At 43.1% G+C, this 19,917-nt stretch overlaps 1 protein-coding gene across 4 annotated transcripts in view; it reads left to right on the top strand.

Annotated features, from left to right (window-relative positions):
• myo5b (myosin VB) overlaps positions 1–18,761 on the top strand; it is a 299,598-nt gene extending 280,837 nt beyond the window's left edge. For all 4 annotated transcript variants that reach the window (XM_038790508.1, XM_038790510.1, XM_038790509.1 and 1 more), the window contains 4 exons: positions 2,308–2,593; positions 7,199–7,373; positions 11,027–11,107; positions 13,390–18,761. In XM_038790508.1, the coding sequence (XP_038646436.1) occupies positions 2,308–2,593; positions 7,199–7,373; positions 11,027–11,107; positions 13,390–13,542 (695 nt within the window). In that variant the 3' untranslated portion in view covers positions 13,543–18,761. The remainder of the gene's footprint in view (positions 1–2,307; positions 2,594–7,198; positions 7,374–11,026; positions 11,108–13,389) is intronic.
• The last annotated feature ends 1,156 nt before the right edge of the window (positions 18,762–19,917 follow it).

Genomic DNA, 19,917 nt, shown 5'->3' with positions numbered 1-19,917 from the left:
AAGTGTTCTGCCATTTACAGTATAATTTATAGCTGGACTTGATTCATTACCTGAAATTTGTCCGGATTAAACTCCATCTGCCATTTCTGTGCTCAAGTCTACAATCTATCTATCTTGTTGCATCCTCTGACAATCCTTAGACTATCAGCAACTCTGTCAATCTTTGTGTCATCCGCAAACTTACTAATCAGACCACCCACATTTTACTCCAGATCATTCATGTATACTACAAATAACAGAGTTCGAGCTCTGATCCCTGCGGAACAACACTATCTACAGTTCTCCATTCTGAAACATGCCCTTCCACCGCTCGTCTCTGTCTTCTATAACTAAGGCAGTTCTGTATCCATCCAGCAAGCCCAAACCGAATCCCATGTGATTTTAGTTTTTGTACTAGTCTGCCATGTTGGACCTTGTCAAATGCCTTTCTAAAGTCCATATAAACTATATCTACATCCCTTCCCTCATCAATTTCCTTTGTCACCTCTTCAAAAAATTCAAATCAAGTTGGTGAGACATGAACTTCCCCATACAAAACCATGCTGCCTGTCACTAACTCGTCCCTTTTCCTCCAAATGTGCATATATCCTGTCCTTCAGTGTCTTTTCCAAAAGCTTCCCCACCACTGATGTCAGGCTCACCAGCCTATAGTTTTGCTGGATTGTCCTTGCTTCCTTTCTTAAATAAGAAAACAACATTGGTTATTCTCCAGTCCTCTTGAACCTTACCTGTGGTCAAAGAGGATGTGAAGCTATCTGTTAAGGCCCCAGCTATTTCTCCCCTTTGCACTCGCAGTAACCTGGGATGGATCCCATCTGGCTGCAAGGATTTATCTACCTTAATGCAAATTAGGATACTCAACACTTCCTCCCTGTCTGGCAAGTAAACTCGAACTGCCTTGGATCCAGTTAAAACTAAACTCAAATAGATCTTTCTAACTTCAAGGTTGCCCTGGTTGCTAAACAACAACTCAGTCCTTCTCTAAGCTTTGTTTGCTTTTCACATCGTAAACTCTCAAATCACAACGTAGACACAGTCGCTGGAGGGGAAGTTTGGGCTGGCGAGAGGGAACGACTTTAGATACTTGCAGGTGAGGGATTTTGTACGCAGATTGGTGCCGTCCTTCCCACGTCTCCTGGTGAAGGGGAGGCAGGACAGGGCAGTTTCTAGGGGAGAGGTTGGAGAGGGTAAAGTTTCAGACGTCTACAAGGAGCCAATGAGAGCTGAGGATACGCAGTCCGAGGACCTGAAGCTTAAGTGGGAGGAGGAGCTCGGGGGGGGGGGGGGCTGGAGGCTGGAGGACAGTATTTGGACAGAAGCCCTGAGTAGAGTAAACACGACCGCAACATGCGCCAGGCTCAGCCTGATCCAGTTTAAGGTCATGCACCGGGCTCACATGATGATGGCTCGGATGAGCAGATTCTTCAGGCTGGAGGACAAGTGTGCTCGATGCGCCGGAGGGCCGGCAAACCATGTACACATGTTCTGATCGTGCCCTAAACTCGGTGGGTATTGGCAGGGATTCGCAGATGTCATGTCCCGGGTATTGAAAACTGGGGTGGTAATGAGCCCGGAGGTGGCAATCTTTGGGGTTTCGGAGGACCCGGGAGTCCAGGAAGAGAGAGAGGCCGACATTCTGGCCTTTGCTGCCCTGGTAGCCCGGCGACGAATACTGTTAGCATGGAGGGACTCAAAGCCCCCGAGGGCTGGGGTATGGCTATCGGACATGGCGAGCTTTCTTGGCCTAGAGAAAGTCAAGTTCGCCTTGAGAGGTTCGCTACTTGGGTTCGTCTGAAGGTGGCAGCCATTTATTGACTTCTTCGCAGAGGAGTAAGTGTCAGCGGGTGAGGGAGGGGTGCAAGGGTAGAGTAGAGTAGGGGGATATTGAGGCAGGTCTGTGCATGAACAGAGCCGTGGTTTGCATTATGTTTATTTTGTAATTTGTGTCTTGACTTTTTTTTTGTACTGTACAATGCCCAAAATACCTCAATAAAATTGTTTGTGAAAAAAAAAAGAAATTAAACCAAACCTCATGGATGCAAACATCATGAATCTAACTAGAGCTTAAACCCTTTCTTATACAGAAACACAAACAAGTTTAAATCTAAACCTTATTTACGATATCCAACAATACAAACATAGGTTAATTAAAACTAGCTCTGCTTCCTGACACCTTTAAATTAAATACAAGATGATTCATTTGTATTTCATTGTGAATTGATTTAGGACATTTTATCCAGAGCTATTTGTATCTTGTATGATGTATGTCTTGTTTAGTTTGTATTAATGCTGGCTTTTCTTTTAAAGTTTCTGCTATGTTGGAAAATGAGACCATTCAGGGTCTGTCCAGTGTGAAACCCATGGGCTACAGGAAACGTTCTTCCAGCCGAGTAGACGGAGACAACAGCTACACACTCGAGGCCATGCTACGCCAGCTTAACCAGCTATACAACACCGTGTGCGAGCATGGACTAGATCCTGAGATTATCCAACAGGTCTTTCGGCAGCTTTTCTACATCATCAATGCGGTCACACTTAACAACCTGCTACTGAGGAAGGACGTGTGCTCATGGAGTACTGGGATGCAGCTGAGGTATGATTGCTGGAAAATGACTGTCTCTCATACCCCAGGGTATTCCTGTATCTTGGAATCCCCAAATGGCACACCACCCACAATGCCTAAATATCAAGATGCAGTGAGTTAAATGTGATACAAATGTACAAATTAGGAGCAAGCCACTCGGTCCCTCGAGCCTGTTCCACCATTCAATAAGATCATGGCTGATCTGATTCCAACCTCAATTCCAGATTTTTGCTTACCCTCAATAACCTTTCACCCCCTTATTTATCAAAAATCTATCTAGTTTTACCTTTAAAATATTCAAAGACCCTGCTTCCACTGCCTTGAGAAAGAGAGTTCCAAAGACTCATGACCCTCAAAGAAAACATTTCTACATGTCTCTGCCTTACATGAGTGACCGCTTATTTTTAAACCATGACCTAGTTCTAGATTTTCCCACAAGAGGAAACATCCTCTCCACGTGTCAAGACCCCTCAGGATAAAAAGGTTTTAATCAGTAGTCACAGAGTTTTATAGCACAGAAAGATGCCCTTCAGCCCAGCGTCTGTGCTGGCCATCAAACTCGTATCTATTATAATCCCATTTTTCAGCACTTCTGGTGCATTATATGCTATGGCATTTCAATTGATCATCTTATTCCTTCTTCGATGTTGTTAGGGTTCCTGCCTCTACCACCCTTTCAGGCAATGAGTTCCAGATTCTCACTACCCTCTGGGTGTAATACCTTAAATCCCCTCTAAATCCCCTGCCCCTTATCTTAAATCTATGTCCCCTTGTTATTGACCCCTCTACTAAGGAGAAATGTGTATTCCTATCTACCCCATCTATATCCCTCATAGTTTTGTACACCTCTGGATGAGGTTCCCCCTCAGCCTTCTCTGCTCCAAGGAAAACAGCCTCAGCCTATCTAACCTCTCGTCATAGATGAAATGCTCCAGCCCAGGCAACATAATGGTGAATCTCCTGCACCCTTTCTAGTGCAACCACATCCTTCCTATAGTGTGGCGACCAGAACTGCACACAATGCTCCAGCTCATGTTACCTCTTACTCTTCTGAACTCCAGTGGATACAAGCTAAGCCTGTCCAACCTTTCCTCATAAGAAAACCTGTCCATTCCCAGTATTCGTCTCATAAACCTTATCTGAACTGTTTCTAATGCATTATTCCTTCATTAAACAAGGAGACAAATACTGTACACAGTACTCCAGATGTGGTCTCACCACATCCCTAAAAAACTAAAGCATAACCTCGATGTACTCAATTCCCCTCACAATAAACAATAACATTCTATTATTAACTTTGCTAATTACTTGCTGTACCTGCATACTAACCTTTTGTGATTCATGTGCTACGACACCTAGATCCCTCTGTAATCTCTCACCATTTAGATAATAAGCTTTTTATTCATTCTACCAAAATGGACAATTTCACATTTACCCTGATTATACTCCATTGCCAGATCTTTGCCTACTCAATTAACCTATCTATTCCACATTGTAGCCTCCTTCTGTCTTCTTCACAAATTACTTTCCTACTTATTATTGTGTCATCGGCACCTTTAGCAACCATACCTTTGTCCCTTCAATTAAATAATTTATATAAATTGTAAAAAGTTGAGGTCCAGCACTGATCCCTGTGTCACACCACTTGTTACATCTTGCCAAGCAGGAAAAGAAACATTTATGGCTATCCTCTGCTTCCTATTAGCTAGCCAATCTTTTGCCTATGCCTGTATCTTACTCCTTACACTATAAGCTTTTATTTTCTGTAATAACCTTTGATGTAGCACTGTAGCAAATGCCTCTGGAATTCATAAGTACAGCACATCCATCGGTTCCCCTTTATCCACAGCACATGTGACTCCATTGAGAAACTCCAAAAATTGGTTAAACATGATTTGCCTATCACAAAACCCTGCTGACTCTGCCTGATGGTCTTGAATTTTTCTAATTTCCCTTCTATAACATCTTTAATGATAGCTTCTAACATTTCCCCAATGACCGATGTTTAACTAACTGCTCTGTAGTTTCTGCTTTCTGTCTCCCTCCCTTTTTGAATTAAGTTACATTCACTCTTTTTCAATCTAATGGAACCTTCCGTGAATGGTGGGGGTTTTGGAAAATTAAAACCAGTGCATCAACTACCCATGAGACATTTCTTTCGGGACCTGGGGAGACTGCAGCTCTAACAATTTGCTCAATAGCAGTACCCTAGTGATTGTAATTTTCCTGAGTTCCATCCTCCCTCCGGTTTCCTGATTTCCAGCTATTTCTGAGGCATTACCTACATCCTCCATAAAGTGAAGATCTGTACAGAATACCTGTCAATTCATCTGCCATCTCCTTTTTTCCTTATTAGTTCCCCAGATTTACTTTCTACAGGGCCAACGCTCACTTCTTTAACTCTTCTTTAAATATCTATAGAAACTCTTACTTATGTTGATTACTGAAGGTTCATGGCTTCATTAGCAACCTGAAGGCAATTTTAGAGTCATTCAGTCGTCTACATTCATTGAAAAACAACTCCAATTTGATCAAAAGTGTAGGTGGTCTCAAATCATCACAACAAAATTATACAGGAGACTGTACAAGGGAGCTTTGATATATTCATCAAATGACAATGGATAGTGAGTAAATTAGATGTAGGGAGTCAAGATTACCTTTGTTTTTGACATCAGTTCAATGGTCCATAAACTCAGACCAAAGACTGAGGCTCATGTATCCATCCAAATTCCAAAGGCACGCAAAATCATGTTTGTATGGATTAGATGGAATTCTACTTCAGAGCCCTGAGAAAATATTAATGTTTTTTTTCATCTGCACGTGTAATAATGTTCCATTAGCAAGCAAACCTAGAAGGCAAATCTCACCCTTGTCTACAGACGAGAGGGAGATAATGTTCATTCAGATGGACTGCAGCATAGAATTAATGACTGGTTAAAAGCAGCTCAGTAGCCCCTATAAAAGAACCCTCTTTCCACATGCTTTATTGCAAGATACTAAATTAGATCCCCCTGCCTTCACTGTGATTCTCATATTTTCTCCCGATGGTCACGATTCTGCTGAACAGAAAGCAAATATTCCTATTTATTTCTCTGTTTCAAAAGTACATCCATATTTCTTTCCTCAGGATTCACCTTTGATGGTGTAGAGGCTATTATTTACTTTCTAATATCCTGCTCTAAGTGTCACTTCACTGGGAGGAGAAAATGTTGTAATATGCCAGTACTCCTCATTGGAGATTTGCTGACTAATCTATGAAGACGTCTGCTTCTGTTGTGTCATGAGCTGCCCTTTCCCGACTGCTAACCTATTGTCATCTCTGCATGTTGACAACTGATGTTCCTTTTATCAGCCTCTTTTGCAGTTCTCTGAGTGGGCTGGCTGAGAAACGTTTTCTCACCCTGAGAGGTGAATTTATTCTTCTCTCATACCATTGTGTCTGACTGCCCCTGACTGATGAACAGATATTGGGTGGATTTTTAAAAAATTTAAAGTACCCAATTCATTTTTTTTTTCCAATTAAGGGGCAATTTAGCATGACCAATCCACCTACCCTGCATATCTTTGGGTTGTAAGGGGCGAGACCCACGCAGGCACGGGGAAAATGTGCAGACTCCACACAGAAAGTGACCCGGGCTTGGATGGAACCCGGGTCCTCGGCACCATGAGGCAGCAGTGTGACATTGGGTGGAATCTTACCATACCTGTTTTTAAAAGTGTCAGGCTCAGAATGAAAACTGATGTGTATCTCTACCCGAGCATGTCCCTCTGCCCTCAGGGGCATCCCGGGATCCCAGTGACTGATTCACATCTTCAAATATCTATTGTAAACTTTGCCGATGCGACATTGCATCAGCAAGGTTAGAATACGTGAGGGTGGGTCATGTGGCTGGGGTACTGGGACTGGGTAATTACATTGAAATGTATTCAAAAACATTAAAATAAGGTTCTTGCCCTTTGTGGCTGTGAACCTCATGACATCACCGGCGAAGGGCGTGGAAAATTGGGAAACAGGTTTCTCTCCGGATTTCATGCCTGCCTCGGCGATCCCCCATTGTGTGGCAACAGTTTGCTATCACCAGAAAGTGAAGCTTACTATGAGATGTCTCAAACTAATTTTCTCACTCTTGTTTGGTGCAAATAGATTGCATCAGGATTTGGGGAATATAAGCAATTGTGTTAGCCAAATCAGTGGAATAGGGTAGGGTTGGGCATCCATGCAAATAATATTGGTACACCCAGGAGCACGGACCATTTTCTCGTCCTACCATGGAATTGGCCGTATAGCCTGTGGTCTTATTGAACAACTTCATGACCAGGATATTACGGCCCTGCCATGGCGGGCTATTTATATTGCCATTTACTTCGCTGGTTCCGCAATGAATAAAGGTCATTGTAGAATTAAAACTGCACCCAAGTCACCTCTGCGTATTCTCAGGTACATGTGCTGTTGGCAGAGACCTGGGAACATGCATGCTGACCGTGTCTGGGAATTGATGAGATTTTTGTAGTGAGGGGAGAATTGATCAGAAAGAAGGGACAAGAGCTAATGTAAGATTGGATGTTGCAAAAATTAATCTACAGCTCTTATTTCTGACTTGTTTGTTTGTGCAGATACAACATTAGTCAGTTGGAAGAGTGGCTTCGAGGAAAAAATTTAAATCGGAGCGGAGCTGTGAAGACTATGGAGCCTCTAATCCAGGCTGCACAGCTCCTTCAAGTGAAGAAGAAAACGAGTGACGATGCTGCAGCTATCTGTTCTATGTGTACAGCTCTAAACCCACAGCAGGTAAATGATCTTTGGCTATCTTACAGTTATGGCATAGAACACCACCTTTGGACACATTCTAGATGTGAGGTTTTCAGTAACTCATTACGGGGGGGCGGTGGCATGGGGCACAGTGGTTAGCACTGCTGCCTCACAGCTTCAGGGACCGGGTTCAACTCCGGCCTAGTGTGACTGTGTAAAGTTTGCACTTTCTTCCCATGTCTGCGTGGGTTTCCACCAGGTGCTCCGGTTTCCTCCCACAGTCCAAAGATGTGCAGTTTAGGTGGATTGGGCAATGATCAATTGCCCCATCATGTCCAAAAGATTAGGGGCTAGGTTAGGTTGGGTTACTGGGTTAAGGGGATAGGGTGAGGGTGTGACCCTAGGTAGGATACCCTTTCAGAGAGTCGGTGCAGACTCGATGGGCTGAATGGCCTCCTTCTGCACTGTAGTGATTCTATGATTCTATTCTATGATGTATCAGAGCCCTGGCCTTACCCCAAATATTTCCCCTATCTCCCAACAGTCATGTTGGAACTTCTGATAGCAGTGAATTGATAATGTGAATGAGGTTGATTACAAACTCTAGTCACAGTCATAGCCACTAAATACATTGAGCTTATTTTTCCAAGTATGTTCAATCAAAATTAAATTTGTATCCAAATGAAATGGACACAAAAGCAAAATACTGCAGTTGCTGGAAATCGGGAATAAAAACAGAAAATGCTGGGGAAATTCAGCAGGTCTGGAGCTTATGTTTCAGGTCTGTGACTTTTCATCAGAACAGTAGAACTGAAAGGTCACAGGCTTGAATATCCAAGTGACTAGTGAAGACACCAGAAAAATAAATCCACCTGTCACATTCCTTTTTGTACACATTATTCTTGTATCCCATCCATTTTTCTTTTTAAAAAGTGTCCCTGGGAACTTCCGGTTGCGGCTATGACCAGCTAAGTCGCACATTTGGCAGCTCCTGCGACAAAGGTGTTTAAGGGCCGATTGGAGGGCCCCGACGGTACTGTAAAGACGAATCCCGGTGGGGGAAGGCTCCCTGAGGAGAGTGAGACCAACTTTATGGTCGGTACTCGGAGTGGGGCGACAAAAAAAGCGGCAGCAGCTCCCCGAAAAAAGCGGGGGAAGAGGACCAAAATGGCGGCCGGTGGCGCACTAGAAGATTGGAGAAAATGGGCGGAGGAGCAGCAGGCCGCTCTCCTCCGGTGTTTTACGGAGCTGAAAGTGGAACTCTTAGAGTCTATGAACGCGACGACCACAAGGCTGATGGGGGCCCAGGCGACCCAAGAGGCGTCGATAAGAGAGCTGCAGCAGGAGATGACTGCAAGGGAGGAGGAGGCCACGGTCCTCGTGGGAAAGGTGGAGGTGCACGAGGCACTCCACCTGAAATGGCAGAGCCGCTTTGAGGAGCTGGACACTCGAATGAGGCGGAAGAACTTGAGGATCCTGGGCCTAGCAGAAGGCCTGGAGGGGCCTGATCTCCCGAAATATGTAGCGGAGATGCTGAGCTCCCTGATGGGAGAGGGGGCCGGTCCATCGCCTCTGGAGCTGGAAGAAGCATATCGGGTCATGGCTAGGCGGCCTAGGGCGAACGAGCCCCCGAGGGCGGTGCTGGTGCGATTCCAGCGTTTCTGTGATCGGGAGAAAGTGCTGAGGTGGGCCAAGAGGGAGAAAAGCAGCAAATGGGAGAATTCGACGGTGCGGATATATCAGGACTGGAGTGCGGAGGTGGCAAAGCGGCGGGCCCGGTTTAACCGGACGAAGGCGGTGCTGCACGCAAAGAGGATCAAGTTTGGAATGCTGCAGCCAGCGCGCTTGTGGGTCACCTACAAGGACCAGCACCATTACTTTGAGACCCCAGAGGAGGCATGGACTTTTGTTCGGGAGGAAAAGCTGGACCTGAACTAGAACTTGGGAACGCCGGCGGTCGAGGCCGCCCGAGTACCCTTGACTGATCAAGTGGCCCATGTCTTTCTTAGGCCAGGTCGGAACTTGGTTAAAATTGATGGATCGTTTGGTTTCTTTGAAACTTGTGTTATGGGGGGTTTCTTTGTTCCTTTTTGTGTGTCTCTTCCCGTTGCCAACTTCCCTTAATTATTGTTATTGTAGGGGGGGCTTTTTTACTGTTTTTTGATCTGTTCTTTAAGGGTTATGGTTACTGTTCTGTTCGATGGAGGGTGATGGTTAAATACGTTATTAGTGGGTAGTTATTTAGTTATGCAGGCATAGTTATGTATTTATGTATTTATTTGAGATTTGTTATTTATATTGTTATATTGTTAAGTTGGGGAGTCGAGACGGGGGGGGGGTGCAAGTTGGTTATGCGTGTTTTCTTTTTCTCTTTCTCTTCCTCTCGTTTTAAGGGGGCTTTTTTATGGGCTTGGATGGGGACGGGGGTGGAATTGAAGATGGCGGGGTAGGGTGTGGCCGGGCGAAAGCGCGGGCTTTCCCCTGTTTCCCGCGCGCGGGACGGAGGAAGGGGGAGGAGAGAAGAGTGGGGTGTGGCCAGCAATGGCGGTTTTTCCCGCGCTGAAGCGGGGTCAGAGAGGGATGGCAAGGGGGGGGGAGGCCCCTCCCCCCCCACATCGGGAGGAGTCGGAGTGTGGCAGGGGCAGCCGGGTCAGCGAAAATCAGCTGACTCTCGGGAGTACGATGGTGGATACACCGCGGCTAGGAGGGGTCCTAGCCAGGGGGGGGGGGGGAAGGGGGGTTAGGGGGGGATACCGGGTTGCTGCTGGAAAGGCCGAGGACGGGAAGGGAAGAACGGGAGGAGAGAGGGGGGGGGGGGGCCATCGCCATGGGGAACGGGTCAGAAGGGGAGGGTCGACCCGGGGCGAACAGGGGACAGGACATGGCTAATAGACAGGGGAAAGGGACAGGTCGCTCCGCGACCCGGTTGATTACTTGGAACGTGAGGGGGCTGAATGGGCCGGTCAAGAGAGCAAGGGTTTTTTCACACCTAAAGGGACTGCAGGCGGATGTGGCAATGTTGCAGGAGACTCACTTAAAAAGTGTCCCTGGATGAATCCAAATTCAATGAAATATTTGGTGTGGTTGTAAAGCCCTGGTTGTGGTAAATGGTAATTTCCTGTTCTAGTCTCTTCCTGTTTTCTCTACAATGCCACTGCTTAAACCAGACTGAGGGAACCTTCACACTGCACTTTGCAACTGTGCTAACTTTGGTAATTTGCTCATAACTCTCTTCCCCTACTGGATGTGGAATAATTTTTAATCTCTGTGGTAAAACTGCTGTTACTCAATAGACTTGTCAGTACAAGGTGCACAAGGCTAAACAACATTACAACCTTCCACTCCTGAGGCCTGCCAGGATTCAGTGATACATACCCTCTGTTAACTCTTTGAAATGACCATTCTTGTGTGAGCTTAAACACTGAATATTAAACATGCTGTTTAGCTGTGTGGTACATATACACCTGTACTTTCTAGGAGGGATGACTGAATAGCAATTAATTTAAGAAGTCTGGCAGATAGTTTGTGTTTACCCTTCCTGAGGCTCCAATTGTATCAATCTTGATGATCATTAGCTAACTCAGAACATGCTCTTTTGAACACTCGAACCTTTGATTTTGTCAAGTTTTTGAAATAATTGGACGTTAATTGAATATTAAATTCTCTATCATTGTTATTATTTTCCACAACAGATTGTCAAAATTCTAAACCTCTACACACCAGTGAATGAGTTTGAAGAACGTGTGACAGTAGCCTTCATTAGAAATATTCAGGTATACGCTTCAAAGCTAAAACACCAAATTGCTTTTTTTTTCGAAGATACCTATCCCATTTACTCCCATTTAGGCTGATGGCCGATGGTTCCCAATTACATAGTCAATATTCTGTAAATAAGGGGCGTGATCTAACAAAAAAGATCAGAGTCCGTTCTGGGTGGAATTAACGGTTCCGTTCCTAGCACTTGTAGCGCCGAGAACAACCCCATTATCTAGCAGTACTCTGTTGCTATTGTGGGCCCTGACGGGGAATGCCCCCCACCCTCCAAGGGCACACTTAGCATCATTTCCTTGCAGGGAATTTTTAAATGTCGCCCTGATCCCCCCAATGTGACCTCCGGACCAATGCTCCAACTTGAGGGGGTCCTCGGGGCTCCTTGTACCCCACCTTCCACGGGCAGGGTACCCTTGGTGTGGGCAAAATGCCATCTGGGCACCCTGGCAGTGCCAGGCCAGCACCTGGGTGGCACTGCCAGGGTGTAGGCTAGCAGTGCCACGGTGCCTGGGTGGCACCAGCAGTGCCAGTGTGCCTGAAGGCCGACCACCCGGTGACCTCCAATCACCTGGGAGACTCCCCAAATGCCCTTCTGCCTGGTACCCATTTGTGGGGACTAGTGCTAAACGGTATCCAGCTGGGATCTCCTTGGTGAGGCCGATAGATGCCAGGTGGCCATTCAATCAGCGTCAGCAGAGTTAAGTGGGCTTTTAAACTCACTTAACTATGTGAGGCTGGTTCCGCCCACAATGGTTGGGACCCAGATCATGAGATCTGGTTAGGTCTCACGAGGCATAACGAACATTGGGAATCTACCAGCCTCGTTCCGCTCCAATTCTGCCAGGATGCAGCCAGTAAATCGCGCCTAAGAAATCAAGTATTGCTGAAAAAATATTTTTCATTGTCTTTTTTTTCTGTCTTACATTCATCATGATAATCACAAGAATGCCAAATTCGGGGCAGCACGGTGGCACAGTGGTTAGCATTGCTGCCTACGGCGCTGAGGACCTGGGTTCGAATCCCGGCCCTGGGTCACTGTCCATGTGGAGTTTGCACATTCTCCCCGTGTCTGCGTGGGTTTCACCCCCACAACCCAAAGATGTGCAGGATAGGTAGATTGGCCACACTAAATTGCCCCTTAATTGGAAAAAATAATTGGATACTCTAAATTTAAAAAAAAAGAATGCCAAATTCAGGGGAAACACAACTTAATGCTGCTTGAAAAGGTCCCATTAAACCCTACTCTTTGTTTCCTCTCTGCCAACCATTTTGCTATCCACCTCAATACATTCCCCCCAATCCCATGCACTATAATTTTGTACAATAATCTCTTATGCGGGGCTTTGTCAAACGCCTTCTGAAAGTCCAAATATACCATCGACTGGCTCCCCCTTGTCGACTGTACTGGTTACCTCTTCAAAGAATTCCAACAGATTTGTCAAGCATGATTTTCCCTTCATAAATACATGCTGACTCTGACTGATCCTGCCACTGCTTTCTAAATGTTCCGCTATAAAGTCCTTGATGATGACTTTTTTCAGCAATACTCAAGTTCTGCACTAACAAATAAGAAATCCACAAATCTCTTCTTTTGCCCCTGTTCAATAATTAATAATCTTTATTGTCACAAGTAGGCTTACATTAACACTACAATGAAGTTACTGTGAAAAGCGCCTCGTCGCCACATTCCGGCGCCTCTTCGGGTACACAGAGGGAGAATTCAGAATGTCCAAATTACCGAATTTCCTTCCATAATATATATTATCAAACAAGTTGGGATTTTACAACAGTCCACTATCTTCATGAGAGTGGATGTTACGCCCCCCTGGAGGTGGATTGGCAGGCAAAGGTGCTTGTAAAATTCCTTGGATGCAATGCCCGTAGCCTACCTGCCCACCTTGTCTCCTACCATTGGAAGGAGAGGCTTTGGGAGGCCCACCTGCCCATTGGTCGGTTGGCTATTTAAAGGCCTCATTGCAACACCACTAGGATTTAACCATTGGCAGGAGAGATCCCATGGCAAGGGTTCAGCATGGCAGCATTTACTGAAAGGTTTGTGGCAGTAAAGGGATGGGAGTCCTCCTTAACTGGTTTTCCTGTCTCAATCTGTGACTGTAGAATTTGAATTTGCATTCTCTGGATTATCTTTCCAGCAGCATAATCACAACACACAAAACAAATCAGAACACTTCTGTACTGTAGGAATTACTATACTGATTCATATCAAAATGTATAAATGGGTATGTCTTTCAGCTGTATTTATCATTGTTTTTTCTTCATTTAGTCCTGTTTACAAGACCGCAATGAACCTCCTCAACTATTAATGGACTTCAAGCATACATTTCCTGTTATCTTTCCATTCAACCCTTCTGCACTCAACCTGGACACTATTCATATCCCAGCAAATTTGAACTTAACTTTCCTCAGCAGAGTATAGAACAAAATTGTGTGACTGTGGAAAGACAGATGGGGAGAGAAGAGAGCTGAATCTTGGATAATTGCTGCCTTTCAATAAAAAATCTACCATGGAAAGAAATGATTGCTCAAGATGAATTCAAAATCTGACTGAAAGCATAAATAACCTATTACCACCATTTAACAATACATGTCTACTCAAGGTCATTTGAGAAGTATGCAGAGGGGAACAGCTGGCATTAAGTGACAGGCCATGGTTTATTCTTTAAAATTTTTAAAATGCAATGTCTATTTATTGGTTAGAATGTAAAAAATTCAAAGCAGCTGTGTTATGAATTTTGTAACCAAAAGAAAACACTGGGATTCATATGTGCTCTCTCTGCATGTTTAGTAGCTCAAACCTACATTATTTTGGCTCCCTTGCAAAGTTCACACATGAAGTGAAATCCTACTTTTGTATTCATAGTTGGTGTGGGCTCTTTATTTAGATACATAATGAACTGTGTAGATAAAAGGAAATGACTGAAAATGCAAGTAGAGATGAGCTTGGGTTCTGCTCAGTGTGCAACCAATTTGGAGCAGACATCACCTTTCTGCTAGACACACAAATAATACATTATTCCTGCTCTGACTTGAGCTGAGAACTTGTTGAACACTTGTGTAATTTATTACTTCAGCTATTAATTGCAGTGTCTTTATCACTGCTTATTTGACTCTTGGACACAGGAATTTTGAGCTGGTTGCTGCACACTTGCATTGTGGGCATGACTCTTAAATGCAGAGCATCTTAGCTTTGAAATTCTATTTGACTCTGAAGGGATATTGAGTTCATAGCTGTGGTGTACCCAGTTTGAGTTCTGTGGTGCACCCAACTTTTAAGATAGTGACAGCACAAAATTCCTGGTGTTCCTTCTGCTTCTTGTGGCTAACAAAGAAATTAGCTTTATACTTATTGGGAAATTTTAATTTGCACCCATCTTAAAAAGCAAGATGATGATTTGCATTCATTGTAAAATCATGTAATGTTTGACACATCCCAGCACTACTTTCAGAAATAGTCTTTCAGCGCTGAGACAGCAAAGACTGGCAAAGTCAGTGCCTTGTTGACTATTTAAATCTGCCAACCATTTTGGTTTTGTTTGGATATAAGTTGCTTGTTAATGGTCAGTTACCTTTGGATTTATCACTCCCCCCTCCCACCGCCTTCAATATCTAGACTGTTGGTGCCAATGTTGACTGAAATTTAAATTCAGGGCTCCAAAAGTGAATGTTAGATCACTCCAACACTTTGAATTGATATGTAGCCTTTCCAATCACACATTCCTAGTTAGCAGTCGGATTAACAACTCCTCTTATCAAGACTATTGATTTTTCTTACCCGCATGTACAGTTGTAAAGTGTTGAACACATTGAACATATCAGCCTGCAGTATGAACTACAGATCAAAACTTTTCATGATCTAGAACCAAATTCTAACATGACTTTTTCCCTTTAACCACTGGTCCCCATTGCATGAATCCAATTGCACCATTTCAGCACAAATCCTAGTGTACCCACACACTTGCCGAGCTGCAAACAAGATATCTCATCTTTAGATGCATCATCTTCTCTTCCTGTTCCTCTTTCTCAGCTAGTTTTCCCATCTTTACCCTGAAGCAATAAAGTGGTAAAGCATTAAACCAGTGCTTTCAGGCTACCCAATAATACACTTAATGCTTGCTAATGGAAATTGGTGAAATAATTAAAGTAATTTGGTTATGAAAGATGACGTACATTAAAATGCAGTGATTAGAAGCTACAACATTGCATATTGTGGCTGGGTTGGTGTAATTTTTCTTAATTCAGCTGGTCTTTGTATGGTTAAAAACAATCATTTGTTTTTGATTGAGTTCATGGAAACAAGATGATAGGGCAGAAATGGATAAATATAAGGTCTGGTTAAGATACAGGAAAAATTGATACAGTTTCAGCATTATGATCTGATATGGTCAGGAGAGAGGAATCAAGCACAAAGGATGCAATTAAAGGCAGTTCTGTCCAAGGACAGTAATTATACTGTATGAAATGTGACTACATGCCTTACCAACAACATGACTCATTCATCACAGTGGGATCATTGTAGAATAAATCAGAGTTCTCTTGATGACTGGGTGGTTAAATGTACCACATGCTGCACTAAATCATAAAGACCACATCCAATCAATGATCTACTGAGTTTGCAATATCAACCAGATGACAGTGGAGGTACTACATCCAATCCCAGAAAAGGGTTAAACTCAGCTTGGGTCCTATTGGTAATAGGCAATGACCCCCAATCAGAACATAATTGTGAGCGATGTCATTCATTGTCAAGTAGGCGTTTACTTTCATTCTCTAGACTGACACGTGGTGAAAGGCCACGCAGTAAAGGGCTGCAAGTTACCTGTGGATTCCCATCACAACAAGAGCTGGTACTTTCAAGAGGAGGTTTTTTTCACACACTTGAGTTAAGATCTGAAATGTACTATCGGAAAGAGTACTGGGAGAAGATTCAATAGCAACTTTCAAAAGGAAATTGGACATATACTACAGAAAGTACAGGGCCAAGGAAAAGAGCAAGGGAGTAGGGCTAATCAGATAGCTCGTTCAAATAGCCAGCACAGTCCCAATGTGCTGAATGGCTACCTCCTTTGCGAGGAGATTTCAGAATATATTTTGTTAAATTAAAGAAGGAAAGGTAAATTGGCACATCCTTTTTGGCATGATTCAATCTCATTTACCTGTATCACACCATATGATTCACTCACTTACTCGTATCTCACCATATAATTCACCCATTTACCCGTATCACACCATATGATTCACCCATTTACCCGTATCACACCATATAATTCACCCATTTACCCGTATCACACCATATGATTCACTCATTTACCCGTATCACACCATATAATTTACCCGTATCTCACCATATAATTCACCCAATTACCCATATCACACCATATAATTCACCCATTTACCCGTATCACACCATATAATTTACCCGTATCTCACCATATAATTCACTCTCATTTACCCGTATCTCACCATATAATTCACTCATTTACCCGTATCTCACCATATAATTCACTCATTTACCCGTATCTCACCATATAATTCACTCATTTACCCGTATCTCACCATATAATTCACTCATTTACCCGTATCTCACCATATAATTCACCCATTTACCCGTATCTCACCATATGATTCAATCTCATTTACCTATATCTCAGAATATTTCTAAGTCTCTTTTATGTCTAGGAATGCATTTAATTGAATTCGTGATGTCACCCAGTCAGACCTGATAGAAATACAAATGATGTTGCGGGCTTGCATGTTTCATTGAGATGAGCAAATTTGCCAGATTGTGATAAAACTTAAAATCTGACTGCTCATAGTGGCGTGATTCCGCTTGAGGATCTGTCAGATGCACTAACACAGGATCATAGCACTTTCATTGAAAACTCTCCCCTCCTAAGTTCAGCCATTGATTATTTAATATAACGTGCCTTTATTACTTCTGAATTATGAATTTTTGAGTTGATTGAACATTGTGTATGATGGTAAACATTGACCAGGACATTCTATTCAGTTGGTGTTTGATGACATATACGCTGATCAACTGAATTTGCGAATTAATCACTGAAAGCTTATTTGATTTTAATCTGGATGTATTTGTTTCCAAATATATTTGAAGCCAGCATTATTCCATCAAATGGTCTATAGAAATGGTAAACCACAGAACCCATCTAGTGCATAATGAACATGACAAAATTAATTAACTCTTTTAAATTGTCAGAATGTAATATTTTCATTAGGCGGCATGGTGGTGCAGTGGTTAGCACTGCTGCCTCACAGCACCGAGGACCCTGGTTCCATCCTGGCCCCGGGTCATTGTCCGTGTGGAGTTTGCACATTCTCCTTGTGTCTGCGCAGGTCTCATCCCCACAACCCAAAGATGTGCAGGATAGCTGGATTAGCCACGCTAAATTGCCCCTTAATTAAAAAAAATAACAATAATGTATGTTCATATGCAGTTGGAATGACTGAACAATGGTGGATCAGATTAATGGAAGGTTCTGGTTGTTTTCAATAAGATATTCTTTTAAAGGAGCAACGCCCTTGTGAAAACGTAACATTTTTGTACTTGAGGAACAACCAGGTGACATCATGGTAATGATGACCTATTTAATCAGTATTTATATCATTGCACTGTATCTACAACTAGCTAGGGCTAGATCTCCGATGGTGACCCTAACACCCGTGAAGGGCAAAACATAGTTAATTTTATTCATAGTTTTTCTGTAGTTCCACAAAGACAACATACACAAGGTTTGTCAGCTCCAAGTAGTTATCTGATGTCATTCTAGATCTGAATTTTGGACATTAGAGTTCTTGGAGTCAACAGCTGTGTTGAAATTTCAGAATTAAATGACTATTTTGAGATTGGCATCCATTTTGTGTAATTAAAAATCAAGAATTCATGAAAATGAGAGATTCACGGTAATTTTCAATAAGTGATGCCCTGTAAATGACCACAAGGCATCTTCATGGTTCAGCCTTCCATGAAGGAAGCTGAAAGAGAACTTGGTGTAACTGTACAGTAATTTATCAAAGTTATTTTACACTTGGTCAATATTTAAGTCGATCAAACATACTGGTCACCATAGGGTTGGTTTGGGTGGCTGGAGGATATTAGAATATCTGTATAGTGAGGATTGAAAAGAATCGGAATTGCTTCTCCCTTCCTTGATGATTCAACAACAATAGAAAAATAATGTATCCATAAGAAAATTATAGGGTGAACTTTATAGCCCTTTCTGATACTTTTGTCTTTTTTTTGCACTAGTTTGATTTTTCAAAAACTTTTTGTTAAACAAAAAACATGTACTAATCTTGGAAGGGAGAGGTGACTATCACCAGTATTGGTAACCGTTGGCACACTTGGCTAATTATTAGTCAATAATAAAGGAACAGCAGTAAAATAATTTTAAGTGAATAATAAATACTTGTTATGACGGTTAAGACTCTAACAAACTACTTATGATGTATAACTAATGAATAGTAAAATGTAAAAACGATCAATAATGAATATTCTGGTCAAAGTCATTTTTACATTTTGAATAAAAACTGTAAACTACACACTTTATTATAACTGAAATACTTTTAAATAGAGAAAGAAGCTATGTCAAATAAAGAATTTTGAATATTAAAAACTCATTGTACTTATCTTGACCTCCGATCCAATTTCAGACACTTCCATATGCAATGGCCAGGATTTGGCGGCTGCGTTAGCTGTGGGCATAGATCCTGCAATGACCGCTAAATCTCACGAGGGGCCAGTAAGATCTCTGAATAATAATAATCTTTATTATTGTCACAAGTAGGCTTACATTAACACTGCAATGAAGTTACTGTGAAAAGCCCTCATCGCCACACTCCGGCGCTTGTTCGGGTACACTGAGGGAGAATTCAGAATGTCCAATTCACCTAACAATCACGTCTTTCAGGTCTTGTGGGAGGAAACTGGAGCACCCGGAGGAAATCCACGCAGACAGTGGGAGAACGTGCAGACTCCGCACAGATAGTGACCCGAGCAGGAATCGACCCTGGCACTGTGAAGCAACAGTGTTAACTACTGTGCCGCCCTTCGTGGAACGTGGTCTTCCCAGCCCCCCTCCAATTACACAATCAGGTTCATGCCCAGGAAGGTCGTGGAGCTGATTAGTATGCATTAGTGTTTGATTATCAAGCGTCAGAACACAACCTATGGGCCCAAAGTATCTTCCCACCCATCAGCATTCTTCCGAGGAGATGTGTCACGTCTGTGTCCTCCGCCGACATTTCCTTGAAAGAATGTTTGTGAGTTGGTACTGGATCCCTGCTGGTGGATGGGCCAGGCTGCCATGGTGATTTTCCTGGAAGGGACTTGGCAAGGGCAAAGTCTGGGACACAACAACTCACTTGGATTTGGTCAGATGGATGAGGTTTCCTCAAGAAAGATTGATCAAAGTTTACTTTCAGAGTAAAGCACTTCATTGCCGAAGTAATATAAGAATTCACAACAAGAGGAAATCATGTTTGACAAAATTGTTGGAGTTTTTTGAAGAGATCACAGAAAATGTCGATGAAGGTGATGCTGTTGATACGGTGTACATGGACTTTCAAAAGGATTTCTATACGGTGCCACAAACTAGGGGCTGGTTTAGCACAGGGCTAAATAGCTGGCTTGCAATGTAGAACAATGCCAGCAGCACTGGTTCAATTCCCATACCGGCCTCCCCAAACAGGTGCCGGAATGTGGCGACTAGGGGCTGTTCACAATAACTTCATTGAAGCCTACTTGTGACAATGTGATTATTATTATTATAAAACA

This window comes from Scyliorhinus canicula, chromosome 3, assembly GCF_902713615.1.
Source record: "Scyliorhinus canicula chromosome 3, sScyCan1.1, whole genome shotgun sequence".
Taxonomy (NCBI): domain Eukaryota; kingdom Metazoa; phylum Chordata; class Chondrichthyes; order Carcharhiniformes; family Scyliorhinidae; genus Scyliorhinus; species Scyliorhinus canicula.
This window is presented reverse-complemented; position numbering and strand designations above follow the sequence as displayed.